Source organism: Salminus brasiliensis, chromosome 21, assembly GCF_030463535.1.
Source record: "Salminus brasiliensis chromosome 21, fSalBra1.hap2, whole genome shotgun sequence".
Taxonomy (NCBI): Eukaryota; Metazoa; Chordata; class Actinopteri; order Characiformes; family Bryconidae; genus Salminus; species Salminus brasiliensis.
The window spans coordinates 12,917,279-12,936,918 of NC_132898.1; the positions used below are offsets into that span (position 1 = coordinate 12,917,279).

Sequence of the window (19,640 nt, forward strand, 5' to 3'; positions counted from 1 at the left end):
ATTTACATACATGTTAAACTTTTTAAACTCCATGAAACTGCATAAGCATAACATTAATAACTGACTAATAATAATAATAGGACTAGGAACTCGTCCTCATTTGCATTAAAAACATTTTGAAAAGCAAGGTGACATTTTTTTCACGGCCCTCATGTCTCATGGTGCGTGCGTGGGTGTGTTTGTGTTTTTGGCAGGAGTGCTGCAGCTGCTGTGCTTTGGGCCTGCGTCTGCGGCGGGAGGGAAAGGGCTGTGATGTTCATACGCACCTGAGCTATCCCTGTGGACACATCTTCCTCACCTGCTGTGAGGAAGAGGATGAGGAGGCGGGGGTTAGCACACCTGTGCTCAGGAGGAAGGAGAAACCCAAACCTACCGCACTGCCTAAGAGAGGTATGATAACAGACACGCATACACACACACACACACAGATAGGTTCAATACCAGGGATCACTAAGCTTCCGCTGTTGGGCCCATGAGCAGGACACTTAACCATCTCTCTTAACCAGGGTCACAAATGCATGGCTGACCCTGTGCTCTGACTCCTGACAGCTTGAAAAGGGCATGGTAATTACATCTGAAATTTGGATTATGATGTATACTTTATGTCCAAATGTTTATGAACACTCCTTCTAATGACTAGATATAGCTACTTTGAGTAAGTTGCACCCATTGCTGACACAGATGTGCAAATGCACAAACACACCCACACTGCTTGTCTAGTCCCTGTTGAGAAGTACCGCCAATATAATGGGACTCTCTAGAGCAGATAAACATGAATCAATTGGCACCATGCCTAATGCTAAGCACTAGAGGGGTATAAAGCCCCCCAGCATTGAGCCGTGGAGCAGTGGAACTGTATTCTCTGGAATATGATGGTGCTCCAGACAATATTTTTAGGATGGGTTGGGGATGAGGTGACCTCACTAACACTCGTGTTGCTCCAAAATCTTGTAGGAAGCCTTCCCTGGACAGTGTAGACAGGTACTCCGACAAAAGCAGAAGTCTTTTTTAATACCCTTGATTTCAGAATAAACAATAAATGAGCAGTTTCATTTTATTCCACCAAGTGCAACCTGCTAGACCTACTAAATTACCTATAAAACATATGAGAACACATACACAAGCTCACACATGCTGCATGTTCTGCCTGGCAACATTTCATGACCTTTAAGAATTGCGTGCTGTGAATTTGACACCAAAGCTTTTTCGAGGCATGGCCGTATGAAATATGAAATACAGGTTATTTTGAATAGCATTGGCAGCCCTTTGAAAGGTTTGGTGTAGCGATATAACACATAGCTGTGAGGTTTATTCACAAAATAAATATATACACTATTCAAGCTACAGATCCGAGTTTATCATTTATTAGCAAGTCAGAATCTTCTTTATGCTTATTTGTTTTGAATAGAGCTGGATTTGTTGTTTATTTTACATCTCGAGGAGGGATCACATTTAGAATAATGGCCACCATATTGCTTTCACAAGTTTTTGCGATGGAGGAGTTGATTTTGATGGATGTCAGACGGACAGACAGTCAGAGCTCATTGGTCAGATGTCAAGTTACCATTCAAAAGAGTGCGTAAGGATGCCAGCCGGCCGAGCTGAATCAGCGGCAGATGGCACAGCAGCCTGCCTGCCTTTCACCCGTGCCAGAAAAACTTCCCCATGCTACTCCGCCTGCAGCCAGCTAATTCCAGTGACATTTCGCAGGATTTGCATGACTGCATTGTTCTTCTGTTTAAACTGATGGATTTCTCCCAAGACGGCCTGAACTTGGCCTGTGTGTTCTGGTCAGTATGCATGGACTGCCTGTCCTAAAACATTACTTAGTCATATTAGTTACGTGCTGACATTTTGGAAGTATTTCGCTTCAACGTTCAGCTCACCTGTTTAGGTAATGAGCTGTTAGAAACTTTGACCAGTTCAAAATGATTGCAGCCATTAGCGTTGTGATGTCTAGCCATGATCCGTTCCAAAACAAATAGATCTTAGAAAACCAGAGGACGGCTAAGTACCTAGCTCCAACCAGTGAATTTCTGACAAGCTACTAAGGCTGCAATTAAACCCTTTCTTACTGCAGACTGAGAGTTACATTGGACTTACATAGCCTGATAAAAGTAAACAGGGATATACATGAATATTCACCTAATTCAAAAGCCCTCCATAAAACTCAAACTCAAAAGGTGAGCAGATTATTTAGTACATTGTAGAGATGTTGGGATTGTAGAGATTTGGGAAACTCCACAAGAGGTTTCTACAAAGATGTTGTATAGTTGATTCTTGAGCCCCCTCATAAAGCAGTCCTGTAGCCCACTTTGACCTACAGGTCATGGTAACTGTTGAACTGTCAATATATACAATGTACCAGATATCCTACATATGTAAAAGAATATCTGTCAGAGGTTTTCAATGTCTTTAAAGAAGGTTAGTAGAGGAGAGAGGTAATTGAGGCCCTTGAGAATGGAGTTAATCAGTTCATAATCATGAAATCCTTCCACAGAGTTAATTCTGTAAGTAGGACCACCTGCCTAGGGTTTTCTTTCTTATATTTTCACAGGGAACTGAGAGTAGTGTAATTGTTAACTCCCAAATAAGAACAAAAACAAGGACCACCTGTATCAGTGAAGAGTCCAGAAGGTGGAGTTTAACTAAAGATAAAAATGCATTACAATGAACTTCGCCCCATTTATTTTAAAGTTTGACCATACACCAAATCTGTTGAATCGGGATAAGCCCTGTGTTATGTAGTTGTTTATTTTTAACTAATAAGAGAATAATGTCATTAGCATACAATGAGATGTGATGGATTCAAGTCTTAATGTGTATAGATGAGATCAGAGGGCACTGTCTAAGTGCTTGAGCCAAAGGTTCTGAAAGCAAAAAGAGAGCTTGGGAGATAGGACAGGCTTGCCCTGTTCCTTTCTTCAGTGCTTATGTGGTATTTTATTCATTAAAATGAATTTGTATAGGCTATGTTAAGTTTCCTTAATGCACTCTAATTACACCACTGTGGACGCTACCTAAAAAGTGAAATACAGTATGCAGTATGCTCTGTAGGGCCCCACAGCCGCCAGATGGCCTCTTAACAACTGTTGGGTTATTACCTTACTATTATATTGAAAAAGATGGAGGGGGGTGGTGCTGGTTAAAAAGAGACATCACAGAAGCACTTTGCTTTTCCGGTTCTGGCTTTAAACCGGTGTTTACCAGAATATTCAAAACCTAAGAGGGGGCTTTAAATGGTTCTTTAAGTGATGCCATAGAGAAACCCTTTTTGATTCCATAAAAACATGTTTGTGTGAATGAGTAAATGTAAAGAACCTTTAAATTGTTGAAGAAACTTTACATTAAGTGAAGGTTCTTTAGACTTGTGGAAGTGACATAGCTGTGATATATTTTTGTCAGGTAGTGTATCTTGGATTTCGTCTTGATTGACATCCACTATGCAAGGTGCTGTATTGCTTTGACCCTGTCTTTCAGTGTTTCAGATCAGGTTACAAAGTGTGTCCGTTCCACCTGACTGACGGCCCATCTGCATGACCACCGGCATAGAAAGAGCTCTTAAATGTGCTCCCTTTCCCATATTTTAGTTCGTTTCTGTCCAAACAAATTGTGGTGGCATGCCATCAGTGAATGTGACAATAACAATGGCCACATTTAGGAATTACCAGTTAATAAGACAAGGGTTAACATTTCAGGTTTTGTGTTTGTGTTTCCTTATGATGCATATTGTAGGAGTCTGCTTGCAGTGTAAAAGTTTTGTGTTAAAATATGGAGGGGATGTCTTTAATGACCATTTACCTTCTGATTTGCCCAAAGTACTTGCCCAAAAGTACTAGGCAGTCTTTTGACAGAGTAATTAGTTGTGCATTAGTTGCCAACAGTAATATCTTTTATGGGCCCATGACAAGAGAAGACTCACTTCTGAACTATACCAAATACAGCCAATAGCTATAGCTAATAGTTTGTAACACACACAAAAATACATTTATTACACCAACAGAGATACTCAAGGGGAAACCAAACAATAATGTAGTAAGACAGAAGAACATTTATTAATCCATGTACATTTTACGTCAAATAAACAACCAAAGCATACACAGAAGTCCCCACCCCATTGGCAACAGTAATATCACTGATTGGACATTTAGGTTGAGTAATCATCCTTTTGCTAGCTGGACCAGGTGTAGCAAAATCTCCTCAGCAGCAGTGATCCACAGATTGCCACCAGAGCACAAATCTCCACCACCCAAGACTAAAAATACTGAAAGTAACTTTATATATATATATATATATATATATATATATATATATAAATATTTATTTTATAAATGTTTTAGAGCATTTCTCCTGGCCTATTCATCCAGAATTATGTACATAGCACAGAGCGGCTGCAGAATTCAAATGATAGAGAAAACTGAAAATGTAATATTTTTCATTGGACAGCAGTGACCACAAATACACTATTCAATTTAGAATAAACAAACTAGATAGATAAATAATATATATATATATATATATATATATATATATATATATATATATATATATATGGGTGTTAATGCAGGCTACTGACATTAGTAAGGTATGGTTGTAGCGCTGACTATTGCATAGACAACTGATACATTGCCTTGATGCAAGTCTCACAGCAAAGAGGCATCTTCAGTGCATCAGTTCTCAACTGGCAGGTTTGCTTTAGGGGGGTTGATAACGTCACATTGAAAAATGTGGCAAACTCACATGCAGTTATTTACACTGAAAGTCAGGAGTGTTGAAATGATGATCCTCAGGCCAGGATCAACATGATAAAGATACTAATCCACAAAAACAGCGAAAAGCAGCCTCCTTTTTTCTACTGCTCTTCAGTGTGCTGGTACAATGCCCCCACCCTACCATCTCCATATCAGCTTTGGGGTGGGACAGTGGCCAAACACTGAATCTGTGTCTTTTCATGTTAAAAGAGACTTTTAAAGTTGCAGCTTGCTAAGCTGATTTATATTTTTGGTCACAGTTCATGTTACCACACTGTGAAATTTACTGAATTTAGATCATAGTAATATATGTTAATGTTTGTTTAGTCATGAACTGGACTGAATGGCAAAAAATACCACTTATGTATATTTCTATGCAAATTATTTGTTTTTTGTTGGTATCAATTTCCTTTGGATCTAAACAAAAGTTGGATCAAAAGTTGATCAATAAAGTGTTATCTTATCTTATCTTATCTTATATTATCTTAAACTGCTTAACCGCTAGATAGGTGGGTACTATTGACCTATTTCACTGAAATATGTCAGTATTGTTTTGCCCCCTTTTGCAAATGTTTGTGATAAATAATCACAACTGGTTTCCTAAGCGGCAGCAGTTGTAGTCACAGTTTGCCAACCCACAACATGCATGAATTCTGGAATTCTAAAGGAGCACTAAGAGGAGGGGTGTGCTTGCTTTGCTGTTGAGTTCAAATATCAACAGTTGTTCTTCGGAAACAGCGCCAAATAAAGTACGGTATTTTCAGAAATTTTCTGTTTCATGTAATTATTGTCTATTAATTGAGTTACTTGATTTTGAATTGAATTATTTAAATGTTGAGCTATTCTCAGTCTTAACTACTAGAGCATAGACCAGTAAATCCTGTAGAATCAAAGCATTCAACATTGACATGTTCTTGCCAATCAATCTAGACTATTGGCTAATAAGTGTTGATATGTAATTGTTTATTAGTAGGCTAAGAAGTGTCATGCCTTGATAATTTTCTGTTCTACTGCGCTCTCTGGAGCAGATGAACATGAACCTGTTAGCACCATTCCTAAAGCCAGGTGGGTTAGAGGGGTATAACCCCCCAACATCGAGCTGAGGAGCAGTGGAACTGTGTTCTCTGGCATGATGGTGCTTTATCCAATACATTTGAGATGACATCCTAACATCACTAACACTATTGCCGTTGAAAGCAATCAAATCCTCACAGCAATGCTCCAAAATCTAGTAAAAAGTCATCCCTGGCCAGAAAACAATAAAATAAACAGAATTACAGAATAAACAGTTAGTCCAACAAGAGCGGGATATCAAATTTATTTGTGTAGCACTTTTTACAGCTGATGTTGTCAAAAAGCAGCTTTACAGAATCAGTAATCAGTAAAAAGGCATTACCCATGATCAGTTAATAATTATTCTGAAGCAATAATGAATGAGCAGGTGTCCCAATACTTTTGTCAATATAGTTATTTGTCTGGTTACACAAGTCACATAGATGGAAAACCTTTTGTAGATTGATCGATATAATATCTTCTAAAATGGTTTAATATAGTATTAAAAATGTTTGAGTCAAAGAACCCTTTTTACAGTATTACAAAGACCTCTTTTTTCTTAGAGTGTACGTTTGGTGAAGGGGACACACCGCAGGGGACAAACAGTGAAGTGTGAAACATACAGTATGTCGAGGCTGGTCTCATCCCCTCGGCCTGTGGATTTTAGGTCTTGATGATGGCCTGCTAAAATGGTGGCAGGGGCAAACAGCCCTGTGCTTTTGTCATCCTCAGTTCCTAGCAGGAGCGCAGCACTATCTGCAGTGACATTCGCATTTCTCCTTAAGGGGTTAAGGTCTCGGAAAAGCACCGAGAGGTAATTATTTCCATGAGGGATGCTTTGTCATCTCCCCTGCTGCATTGCACCGAGCAAAAAGTGATTAATTATAGCGGAAATGTTTAATCCCTCTCACCACGATGCATTTACATTCAGGTAATGACGACTGTGAGGAATATTTACTTTAAACCGCTGTGCCATGCAATGCGAGCCCTGGACTTGTTTATTATGCCTAGCCAGGCGCTAATTGCTAAATGCAGCGATAGAATGGGGAATGGAGTAGAGCCTTGCCAAATTGGCATGTGGCTTCAGACGGGTGTTCATTAGTGCCGGCCGTGTTTCCATTAGGGCCGCGTGAGTGCCGAGTGGTCGTGATTGGCAGGCGGGCACGGAGGGGTGTGGCCTGAGCAGCTGGTGGAGACGGGGTTGCAGATGTTGAGTGGCGGGTTTGGCGTAATGTGTGTCTGGCACATGTTAGAGCCATCATTAGCACAGCCTGATTCTGTCTGAAGGGTGGCAGTGCGTCCTTGAGAAAATGGTGAAAGCGTTCATTAGTGTGACTGTTTTGAAGCTAATCTGGCAGGTGAGATGTCAGCGAATGTATAAACAGGTCTAACCGACCATCAAGTCACAAAACAGGCAGTCTATGGATTGGAAGTAGGCAGTGTTTATAACAGGTTCTGGCAAGATATTGAGTGGGATGCTTTACTATCAGTTGTGTTTTAGTCTTTTAGGAACTAATTATTAGCTAAATAAGAGTGAGGTACACACACAACTCCAAAATCCAGGTCATTATTTTTGTAATCATAGTGAGCACCAAGACAATCTGATTCAATTACATTAAAATTCCAACCATATTTAGAATCATTGCTTTCTAATGCAATCCAGATAAATTTTTACAGTCAAACACAAGTACATACTGTATAAAGCCATATTCGGAAGAAATAACTTTTACATGGGGAGCTGGGGTAACGTATATGTATATTCTCAATGATTTTAGTCTCGTCCGAATGCACCATGTTAGTTTAACTGACTGTTAGTATTAATCCCATGTGAATCGACATGTGGGTAAATATTATGTCATATCCTGTGGAACATTTCAGGAGTGGAGAAGGAGGAGTCATTTAGTTTTGTTATGAATGGAAATCCTGTGCAAACCGATCATAAATAAAATGTCCTGTAGTAAAATGACATTACCACCAATATACCTCCCTATGTAAAACTAATCCCTTTCCAATACTGCAGTTCTGCTTAAAGTAACATTATGAAGCAGTTTTACCTTAAAGTGAAATTGCTTCAGAATCATTTTGATGCTCTGCTGACTTGTGATATGGAGAATAGTTCCTTTATCAATGTCACTCCATGGGCAAAACGCTGTTACTGCACTGTGGCAATCTGGTAGAACTAGACTAGACCTGAATCCTGTAAATCCTGTAACATAACTCTACCTTGCCAGTCAACCTGCTTTTAAAAAAAAAAACCTCAGATGTTGTCATCTTGTCCACAAATGCATGTTTACAGCTGTCCAGGGGTGGGGATGGGGCTGAGAACCAAAACTACGCTCTTAGCATTGCTAAAGTTCTTCCCAATGGTCTGGATTTGTTAATGAAACAAATCAGTAAACAGTGAAAACAGCAGCACAAAGAAGACAACCGTTTCACATGCTGATCCACTTTACTGCCAAATTAGACATGGCCAAAGTCAAAGACAATAGGGTTAAACTTTGTTTCAGTGTTACTCCTTTAAACCCTCTCTCTCTGTCTCCTTCCAGTGGCCGAGAGCCAGTTCCCGAAGCAGCCTTTTTTTATTGAAGACCCTGAGCATGCAGCTAATTCTGTGGAAAAGCTGGAGGACGTGGACGAATGTCAGAGACATGAGGGTCAATTTTGCCATCACATCTGCATCAACACCCCAGGCTCATACAGATGTGCCTGCAACCCCGGATACTCTCTGCTGCAGGATGGACACACATGTTCACCTGGTATGTGGGCGTAGCCATTATGAGTCTGAAAATAATATCTTTCTTTGGAACTTTTTCCATTTTTAGTTTAGTAATTCCTAGTTCCTGCCCAATAGCTCGAACGCCACAATTACCTGATGCAAAACATGAATCCAGCTACGGCTTTTTTTTTTCTCCCAAACTTGTGACGTCATGGGACGGATGAAGACACTTGGAGGGTGCTAACGGCCAATTTAGCCTCCAGCCACGCGCACTGGCTAACATCATGCTGAGTGATTAGGGGAGAGGGATGGTCATTGTGCTCTCCAGGACTCTTGATCACGGATGGCTGTGGCAACACTGGGATCAAGCTGGAGATCTCCTTATGATGTAGCCAACGCTTAGACAGCTACGCCACTTCGCCACAATCCGAAGATAGTCTTACTCAGATTTTGTTTCCTATACTACACACCACACAAGGACTAGTTCGGTTACAAAACTGAATCGATAGTTTTCTTTACCCCATGTGTCCTACATCAGCCAAGATATTTTTGGTGTTAAAGTTTGGCTTGTTTAGCTTTAAAATAGGTAACACATCTAATATCTTACTAGTTAGCATTGTATAAACTACAGGTGGGCAATATGGTAAAAATAACATCACATAAATGTATATAAAAAAGTGTGGAAAAATACTACAGATAGTGTGGAGATATAACTAGAACTAAGATCACTGGCTGTGTCAGTGTAAATGCAAAGGGAGAACGTAAACAGCGCTCGTCAGGCGCAACAGAACTTACAAGACGTGGACACGAAGCTTAGGGATCAGTCGCCGTGCTCCAGAGGCGACTCAAAACAAACCAGAGCAGGAGTACTCTCATTTACATTTACATTTACATTTACGGCATTTAGCAGACGCTCTTATTCAGAGCGACTTACAAAGTGCTTTGCTATTTACCCAAGAAAAGCCTTAGCTAGTTAGAATAGACTAATAATACAAAAGATACCTCCAAGCTTAGACATTACCAAACACAATACAATAAGGCGACCATAGAACTATTCGTCCAAGTACTCTCTGAAGAGGTGGGTCTTCAGTCTGCGTTTGAAGACAGCGAGCGACTCGGCCGTTCGGACATCCAGGGGCAGCTCGTTCCACCACTTTGGTGCCAGGACAGAAAAAAGCCTGGACGCTTGTCTTCCGCGGATTTTGAGGGATGGTGGGTCGAGCCGAGCCGTACTTGAAGCTCGAAGGGCTCTCATGAACGATGATAGCCCAGCAGGACCCTTGGAAACGTGACGGACTCTCGCAGACGTCCTCATGAAGAAAGGACTAGACACTTGACTACGTGGACCTGATACAGACGCCAACCCACCAGGTTGGCTCAGAACGGCAACAGCCGAATTGAACACAGAAAGCGTGAAGGACTCCTACGGACGGCCTTGTGAATCTCTAACGAGACGATTGACCAAACTAAGACGCCAACTCATCAAGTTGGCTCACAACAGTGAATTCTCGGCAATGGGAATGTCAGCGTTCGCTCCCTAAATACCCCAGCCTCAGGTGAACCAAATCAATGAAACAATGAACACACAAATCAAATACACGCGTGAATCCAACTAAACAGAAACATGACGCAAGACGTGAACGTGAACTGAAAGTCCATGAAACTTGACATAAACTGAATTTCAACTTAAAACATGGCGTGTTACATGAACAGAATGTCAACACAAAAGTCCTTGAATTTGAAGCCTGTGAACCGCAGCTCGGGACCGCCCCCGGGGCGGGCACGGCGACGCTGACCTGACAGTAGAGACTTCTTAATATGACAGTACAAGAGCAAGAGGATATACTCAGTTACAAAGAAAGAGATCTAATTCATAAGAAACCCCATAAATATAATATATTGATCAAAGTTTGGCCCTTTTATAGAAATAATTGAGATTAAGATCCTCATTCATACCTTTAGGGAACAAAGATAAAAGTTCACAAATTCAAACGGCCTCCCTCTGAAATAATCTTTTGTTCTGATCCCCCCTCTTCTTTGCATCAAAACTCTCTCGGTCCCCGGTACATAAATCTGAAAGAGAATTTTTGAACACAATATATTATATGCAGCACCATATTTCACATATCTAAAGTTTGAGACATTTAAAAAAAGGAGTGCCACATTGTAAAAATCCCATCATAAATTAAACAAGGCTAATTAAGATTTCTTTTAATAAAACATGCAGTTGGCCAGTGTTCTAGATGGGCTAATAATACCCACAATATGCTCTGAAAAGAGCACTGTGACCTAATGTAATTTGTCACAGTAAAAATAAATAGTCATTTTGCCTACCTTTAAGGCCTTTTCACACCACGTACAATGTCTTTAGACCAAAAAAATATTATGTAGTGGAACCTTCTGTGCTCTGTAAATAACCCTAGGAACTCCATAGCGTTCATTAATTTATATTCTTTTTTCTCCTCTGCTCCCTTTCTTCTTCTGCTCTCTTTCATTTCCCTCCTCCATTGTTCATTAGCAAGGGAAGCTATAGTTTGCACTTCTTTCTGGACATGAACAGACTAGGATGCACCTAGACACACTTAAAAAAACGACTACAAAAAACCTCTTAAGTACTGACCGTCATTCCCCAGACCTTTCAGCTCTGCTCCACCATATATTTTCTTTAACTTCCACGTTGTTATAGTCACATGTTGTTTTCGTGTTGTACTATTCACCTGTTCACCTGCCATGTTGATGTCCGTTTGTTTGGTCTGTAACCATGACAGCGGAACTTTGATTGGTCAGCCTAATTTAAACGCATCCATACAAAGCAGGAAGTAGAGCAGGCTCTAATTGAAGAATGTATGCAGTGTTGCATGTCACACAGTAATACACATGAATCCGTTTTCAAAGCTTGACATGCATCGATATGAAAGGGCCTGAAGCGTAAACTACCTAGAAAAACAAAATGGCAAGTAATCTTTAGCTATTACACACTTGCCTTAGGCTAATCTTTCTTCAAAAATCTCAAATAGATTTGCTTATGTGGTTTCTGACAGTTCGACACAGAAATATAATTGAATTAAAATTGACAAATAATGTAATTTACCTAAAAACATCAGTAAAAGCCATATAGAGTTGTGAATGTTATCTGTATTTTTTTTATCCTTTTTTATGGATGAATAAAATTCATTGGTTTCATTGTTGTGTTGGTGGCTATAGTGGCTACATTTACTTGAATGAGCTATATTAGCTTTGCAGTTCCTCTTGAAACCTGTAGAACCAAGCTTCAGACTAACGACCACATGATTTAATTTGGAGTAAATTAAAGAACACGGTGTAAATCTGATTATTAGCCAAACTCTTCTTTTTAAATTTAGGCTCTTCCTGTGGTTTATGCTATTTTGCACCATTCGCACTGCAACCAGACGATAGCGGCCTTGTTCCAGAGGTCATGGGCAGGTCGTTTTCAGTTTCTGTGGCGCCTTCTTCCAAAATGCTGTGACACTTCTATTGAGTTACAATAGGGTCCCCCTCATTCATACACATACCCAGAGGCTGGCCGCCTTAGCGTCCAATTCAGGTGGTACAGCTGCCATTTGTATTCATGGTCCGAGTGCCATGCACAGTCAGAGCATTATACACCGTAACTGCCTTGCATTGAGAGAGAAGAATGCACTGCCTTTTTAGTTTTATATCCTGCCTGGAAGGATCAGTCTCACCCATAGAAAATTTTTTGGGGTTCAGCTCACCTCGTGTAATTCTCCGAATTCCTGAGGGATCTGTTGCACGTACGTGCCTACACATTGATAAGACGGACTGTGCCAAGCACTTTTCAAGAAGGATAATTGACTCCGGCCGCTACATGAACAGCATGCTGGGAATGTTTCTCAATACTCAGGCGCCGGATGAGCTTTTGGGTTGATTTGAGATGCGATGTGATTGTGTCAGTGTTTTTATAATGCTCAGTATAATCGCTTTGCGGCTAAACGCATGGATTAGCTTGCCATACTGTTTGCTAGTAGATTAAACTGTTGACCTCTCCCTTATTAGGAAACACACAAACAGCAAAACAAGTACATGATAAGAAGTCTGCTGGCCGATAAGGGCCGATTGTTCAGCTTTGTCCGCTGACTTAACTTTGTCTTTATTTACGTTGTTCCCCCGGCAGTATGGATGAAAATGAATCTAGCCCCATGCATGATGGAATTGTAATAATACATCAGTGTTGGCTTTGTATCCTTGGTGACATGTTAGCATACAGAGTTGCATTGTCCCACAATTAATGATCTCATGCTTGTAATGAGCTTATTACATGGACAGGCGCTTCTCAAACACCCAGAAATGACAGGAATTCCAACAACAGATAAATGTTTTTTTTTTTTTGTGTGTGTGTGTGTGTGTGTGTGTGTGTGTGAGTGGGGGGGGGGGGGGGGGTCAGAACTGCTGGTTTTCAATAATAGCTCGGTATAAGAATGAGATGAACCGCTGCCAGGCTGCACAGCTCATGAATTTAGGTCTCTGCCAGACTGATGACTCATTCCCCAAATGATAACAAACAGCTTTATTATGATATTTCTCACATTCATTCCTCCATCTCCCAGAGAATGCAGAAGAAGACAACAGAGTAAAAGAGGAGGACAGGCCGTTTACCCTGGCCACACCTCTACAAGAAACCACCGCACAAATCCCACCCTTGAACCCATGCTCAGGTATGTCATTTGATCTCCTGTCAAAAGTTTGGACACACTTTGGACAAAGTTTGGTAACACTGTTTTTCTAAATGTTTCTAATATAGATAAACAATATACATGAACTATATATATATATATATATATATATATATATATATATATATATATATATATATATAAACATTTACTTTAGTTAGTTCACAATATCATGTATATATATAAATAAATATAAATATTTTGCCATATTTCTTTAGCACTGTGTTGCCACATAGCAGATACATGCTAACAAAACAGACATGGTACATTGGCCACTTTGTTAGCATCCCTTCTGTCCTCAGGTCCCACTGTTCTGATTGCATAAAAAGTAAACTTTTCATTAACTCTAACAAAATGTATTACCTTATCACAACATATCGCAATATATTGAATTGTATCCTCTGAATCGTGATACGTATCGTATCACCAGGTTTTTGCCATACACAACCCTTTTAGAGGCTATAGCCCATCTGTTGATGCACAACGTACATAAGTCATTCTCTAGCCGTTCATCGGCGACCAGAGTCGCTCTTGGCTGGTTGTTTTTGGGAGGTAAATGTAGCAGTCATGCTTATGTATTGAAAAACCACAGCAACGTCTGTACTGACTTTTTCCAAGCAGCATACTCACCACCCTAATGCTACCTTGTCAGTGCCACTGCTAGGCAGAGAATGGTCAGCCACCTGAATAATATCTTGTCATAAGTCATAACAGTGGTCCTGTGATCCTGTGAGGTAGGTGGACCTCATTGAGTAGCCACTAAGCGTAAGTGCGTGGTGAAGGATGAGAGTTCCACAGTGGTTTTCCTCTTCCAAAATCAGAGCACGTTCCTGAACTCTCCTAAACCCCTGTTATAAGTAAGCATCTCTGCAGTGTCTTAACCCTAACCTCAAGCCATCTGTAACCACTGCATCCTGAGTAACCCCACTCATTCATACAGCTTTATTGGTACTGAGCTTCCAAATTCAAAGCACTTGCTAAGCATCCAATTCCATATCTACCCCAAAGGAGGCCAGCGGTCTATTTAAACTGTTAAAGGAATAAAATTACATGCCCCAACTTTCTTTTAAACCCAGATGTAGTCAGTGTACCAATATATGATTGGTGAAGTTTGCTTCTTTAGTGATGCAAAATGGCTAATTAAGCTAACCAGTAATGGAAGCTCACATAGACTCGCATTTGTTCTATACAATTGGCCTGTAGGGGAGGGTGGCTTGAAGTATAATCTCAGCAGGTGCGATTTAAATTACACTTCTAGACTCATCTCTAAACCAATCAAGGCAGTGGGTTTTGGACACTATATTTGTTCGCACTATATCACGCTATATCATATAATATACATATAGTAGGATATTTAATAGTGTAGTGTAAAAGATAAATCAACAGCTACAACTAATAGTTATTTCTATAACTATAGCATTGATTCCCTTTAGTAGTGCAATTTAGTAGCAATTTAGCCCCGCCCCACACTGAAGCATTGTGGACAGCCAATCAGAACTTAGGCCAAACAACAGCTGTGTCTGAAACTGTGCCCTATTAATTGTCTTCTATTATTGGGAACAGAATTTGCGAGGTAGTGAGCGATTTCTTACCCATTGTTGTGGCGTGTGTTGGATTGTTGCTTTGTACCACCAGATGGCGTTGCATAAACAATATGACGATCTGTCTTCCTTAGAGTAGCTACATGCAAATCTTCAAATCAGTCAACGAAATGGATTATGGGTACTTAACATCCGTTTAGTGTCCATCTTTTGGCCACCGCTACAAAACGGCAGAACCCCAAAGTAGTACCCTGTATAGTCAATAGGGCACATTTTCAGACACAGCTCATTTGTTTCATTCTAAGAGATACTAGTTGTAAAATGGTTTTGGTACATCATAAATCGACCTCTGGAGAAAACAATTCATGCAAGAACAATGGAAAGGGGCTGGAAAGGGGCTGTGTAATGACTACTCAAGCCATTACGCCTTCCTCAGTTTGCCTTTTACTGCCGCTGGTTAAAAACAATAGAAGTCATATCAACCCCAATCATTTGCTTTCTGTAGTGTTCTGTCAGAATGACCTTGAGGACCAGATATACTTTGTAGTGCAGTGGTCTCCCGCAGAGCTACCTTCATGCATGATTCAAGTCTAACTAACATCAAGCACACCCCATTCAGCCAATCATGGACTTCAGAAGGCAGTAATTACTAATTAGTTGGATCAGGTGGGGCGAATTAGGGTTGGATTCAAAGTCTGCAGGAAGGCAGCTCTCCAGGAACAGGAATACTTGTGTTTAAGGATATGACATATGAACTCTAAAAACCCACACTGACATTTTTTAGAATGAGTGTTTGACATTTTACTGAAGGGCAGTGTTCATAAGGCTGCAAGACACCCCCAACCAACATGCTCACATGGGGCTTGGTTGGAATGTTGGCTAGGTGCGTTCTAGGTGGGCATAGACTCTGAGTGGGTTTGTATGTACCTACTCATCCTAATCCTGCATGGGTCCCATCTAGGCCCAATGTGCAGTGTACAAACCAGATGGGGCTGATGTTTAACCCCTCCTGGTCCCATCACTTACCCTGGTGGGCATCCATATGTGGGGCCAACATGGAACCCATAGAATTAAAAAAAAAAAAAAATCTGTTTCCCAATTGGACTAACCATACAGGCTGCACATTAACATGTTATCTGGGCCTACCCTACATAGACCTTTCAGGTACATTGACATAAACCTTTATAATGACCTGGTCCAGCATTATTTTGCTGAGGTGAAATGACATCAGATTTCACAGATGCAGCATTTATGACAACTGTTAATAAATGTTTATGTAAGTTTGTGTCAGTTGTTATGAATGGTTTGTGTAGACTGTTCAGTAAAGTGTTTGTCCCATTTGTTGTATTTAGCCTTTTTTTAAAAATGTAGTTTAAAATATTAAGCTCACATTTAATTTGATTGTACTCTGGAATGGTCATTGCTTCCGTGTGAATGTTTCTCCACTCAGGCAAGTTATTCAAATTTACAAGCTCCCATAAGCTACAGCACTGTGCCGTGTTACAGTTACGCACAGCAGAGTGAACGAGTGCAAACAGCAAATCAGCATTTACTTTTGTGTCCTCAGCTCACGCTCCTTCCACAAGACGTATAATTTCCTTCAGGCTAGCCCAGGTGCCGTAAGGTTTAATGTACATGTGGTTAAAAGAGCAATAGAGTAATCATAGCTGTTCAAAGGCCGAAGCGTTTAATGGGAAAGTGTGTCACGTCTGAGCCTGAGCGGAGTCTCCGGTGGCCCGGCTGTCTCTCTCTCTTTATTTCTCTCTCACTTTCTCGTTCCCTGCCTCTCTGACTGCACCGGATGCATCTGGCCAACCCATCATCTCTTGAGACCTGCCTCAGCTCCTCTATGCTAGGCTATGTCTGGAACTGAAGGATATGCAGCCTCGACAATATAGACGAGATTGTATTTCAAGCAATAGTTTGGCCCCAAAAAATCCAATATACATAATTTTCCCAAATGACCACACCTTCAAACGTTGCATACAGTTAGTTAAAAGCAGTGGGCAGATTTTGTGATTCATTTGTCTGAAATGTAAATGTGTGTGTGTCCTTGTGTGTTTGTAGGCAATAGCCTGTGCTCTCAGCAGTGCTCTGTGGTTAGAGGAAAGGCCCGATGCTCCTGTTTCCCAGGATTTTCTCTGAAAGTTGATGGGCAGAGCTGTGAAGGTAAGTTGTTTTGTTTTACAATATAGTGATCCTCTAGCTTTCAATACCCTACTTTTATTTATTTATTTTATTTAATTTGTTGTAAAACCTTGTACCTTTTTTATTGAATTAAAAAAACACATGTCACTTCCTGTGTTATGGGCTGGGAGGGTTATTTTTTTGTTAGCACTCTAAGTGGCTCAGTTGTCTAATGCGCTACCACTATGGCCTGGGGGTCATAAATTCGAGCCATGCTGCTTTGCCGTCGGCAGTGCTTTCTTGAGGGTGGATAGATGACGCTCTCTTCCCTCATCACTCTTAAATGATATCTAAAGCTGTGGAGCTGTGGATGCTTTATTCTGAGCGTGTTGGCTAACCGGCGATGATGCTTCAGGGGCAGTTTCAAAAGAGGTGTTGTCTGGCTTTGCATGTATTGGAGGAGACATGTTTTAGGTCCTTACCTTCCTAGTGTTGGGAGCTTTGCTAGTGCTAAGGGAAGCTAATTGTCTGGGCTAATTGGCAGTACCAGACTGGAAGAAGAAAAAAAGAAAAATTGATATAAAAAAGAATTCCAGATTACTGATTACCTGTAATTGTAACCTAATACAAAGGGTTACTGCTATATTAAAGTAACGTAAACTGATTACTTTCCAATATTTTTGGATAACTAATCTCTCTTTTAAAAGCCATATATTCAAATAAAGACAAAAGAGAAACTTAACATGTGAAGTCACATGAAACCGTCCTGCATCTAAATCTGTTTTGTTATGTTTTGTAACGTCGGTGAAGATATACAATATTTAGATTTAGAATATTTCTGATTAATATACTATTAGTACTAAAATATTACACAGAAACACACCTGCAATCTTGTTTAGTAGTGCAAAGAAAGGCAAGCTGTAGACAACACAGAGTCCAGCTGTCAGCTAATCATACAGTCATCAGTTACCAGCTCAACTACATGGATTCAGTGGTGAAATTCTTACACTTTTGCCACTGAAGTCACAACAAACCACATCAGCAACATCTCACAAATGCACATTTACATTTACATTTACATTTATGGCATTTAGCAGACGCTCTTATCCAGAGCGATTTACAAAGTGCTTTGCTATTTACCCAAGAAAAGCCTTAGCTAGTTAGAATAGACCCATAAATCAAAGGATACCTCTAAGCTTAGACATTACTAAACACAAAGTACATTACTAAACATGCACATCTGTTTCCGGTCAGCAGATAAAGACACACACACACAAAACTATGCTCATTGTAGATTGGATGCTATTGCTGGTGCATCTGACATGTTAAACGTTCACTCCATGACAGTGATCCCTGCTGTAATGTAATCCTGCAAGAGATCACCCTATTTTATTTGCACCTGTAATGTAATGTAAAGTACCTTTTCACCTATTATGGAATAATACAATGTTTTATAGCCTAACTATGCAACTCAACAATGGTGAACACCGCTTGAGGAATGAACACCTGGTGATATACAGTGCATTGCAAAAGATAATGAAAAAAGTGAAATTGGTTTTATGTAAGACATTCTGTGACAAAAATGACTGAAAAATGCTGATTACATAATTATTGAACCCCGTTCTGTGGAAGTTCCAAGTTTACACAGATGAAAGAGATTGCCCTAATTGTGAGCAAATGGAAGCTTCATCACACTACCCAGGCACTTCCTAGGCAAGGCCGCCCCTCTAAACTCAACATTAGAGCCAGAATGGACTTTTCAGAAGCCACAAAAAAGCAAAGAATGGCTTTGAAGGAGCTGCATAGTTCAGTGACTGAGACTGGAATTATGGTGCACCAGTTAGCTATCAAAACACATCTGGAGTTTGGCAGAAAGCATCACTGACCCAGCTAAAATGTGGAATTTAACACTGCTCATTGTTCAGCAAACACCATACTGACAGTGAAGCATCATATTGTGGGGATGCTTTTCCTCAGCAGGGAGTCGGCATCTTGTTAAAACTGATGGACGGATGGATGATGCAAAATACAGAGAGATACTGCAAAACATCATGTTTCGATCTGCTAAAAAACTAAAGCTTGGAAGAAACTTTCAGCAAGACTGATCCTGAGCCCAAGACCAAAGCAAGAAATAAATTAAGTGAAATAAACTGAATGTTCTACAATGGCCAATGTCCTGAATCTGTGGTATTATTTGAAAAGTGTCATCCAACCAACCTGGAGCAAACGGTTTTAAATAGTCAGTTTTAGATATAGATAGATATACATTAGATAACTTTATTAATACCAGAGGGAAAGTCAGGTATTACAGCAACACAGTGAAACACAGACCAGCACAAACATCTGTAACATTAGGAACAACCCGTTGGCACCCCCATCAAATTTAATGCTTCCAGCATTGCAAGGACTGACACATGCCTCCTCTGACACATTGGCAATCAGCCACTGCCTCTTTATGAACTACAGCAAATGCAACGTCCGGCCACTGAGCAACCGATGCACAGAGAATGCACAGAGGAAAACGTTGGGTACCTAGCTAATAGGCTAGCAAACGCCCTTGCCAGCCAGCATCACATTGAATTGACAGACAGAGCCATGTACTCACCTGAAGAGAGCAAGGCCAGTCAGCATGACCAGCATGAGCCAGTGTTCCTCGGGTCACAGTAGCAGCTCTTTAGTCCGCTGGATCACTCAGAGCCCCACCTCAACAGACAGTGTTTGTTGTAGCAAAAGTTTGTTC

The 19,640-nt window shown here is 40.4% G+C and overlaps 1 protein-coding gene across 2 annotated transcripts in view; it reads left to right on the top strand.

Annotated features, from left to right (window-relative positions):
- fbln2 (fibulin 2) overlaps window positions 1-19,640 on the top strand; it is a 106,139-nt gene that overhangs the window by 43,261 nt on the left and 43,238 nt on the right. For both annotated transcript variants that reach the window (XM_072665405.1, XM_072665406.1), the window contains exons 5-8: window positions 195-390; window positions 8,351-8,560; window positions 13,107-13,214; window positions 16,841-16,942. In XM_072665405.1, coding sequence (XP_072521506.1) covers window positions 195-390; window positions 8,351-8,560; window positions 13,107-13,214; window positions 16,841-16,942 — 616 coding nt within the window. The remainder of the gene's footprint in view (window positions 1-194; window positions 391-8,350; window positions 8,561-13,106; window positions 13,215-16,840; window positions 16,943-19,640) is intronic.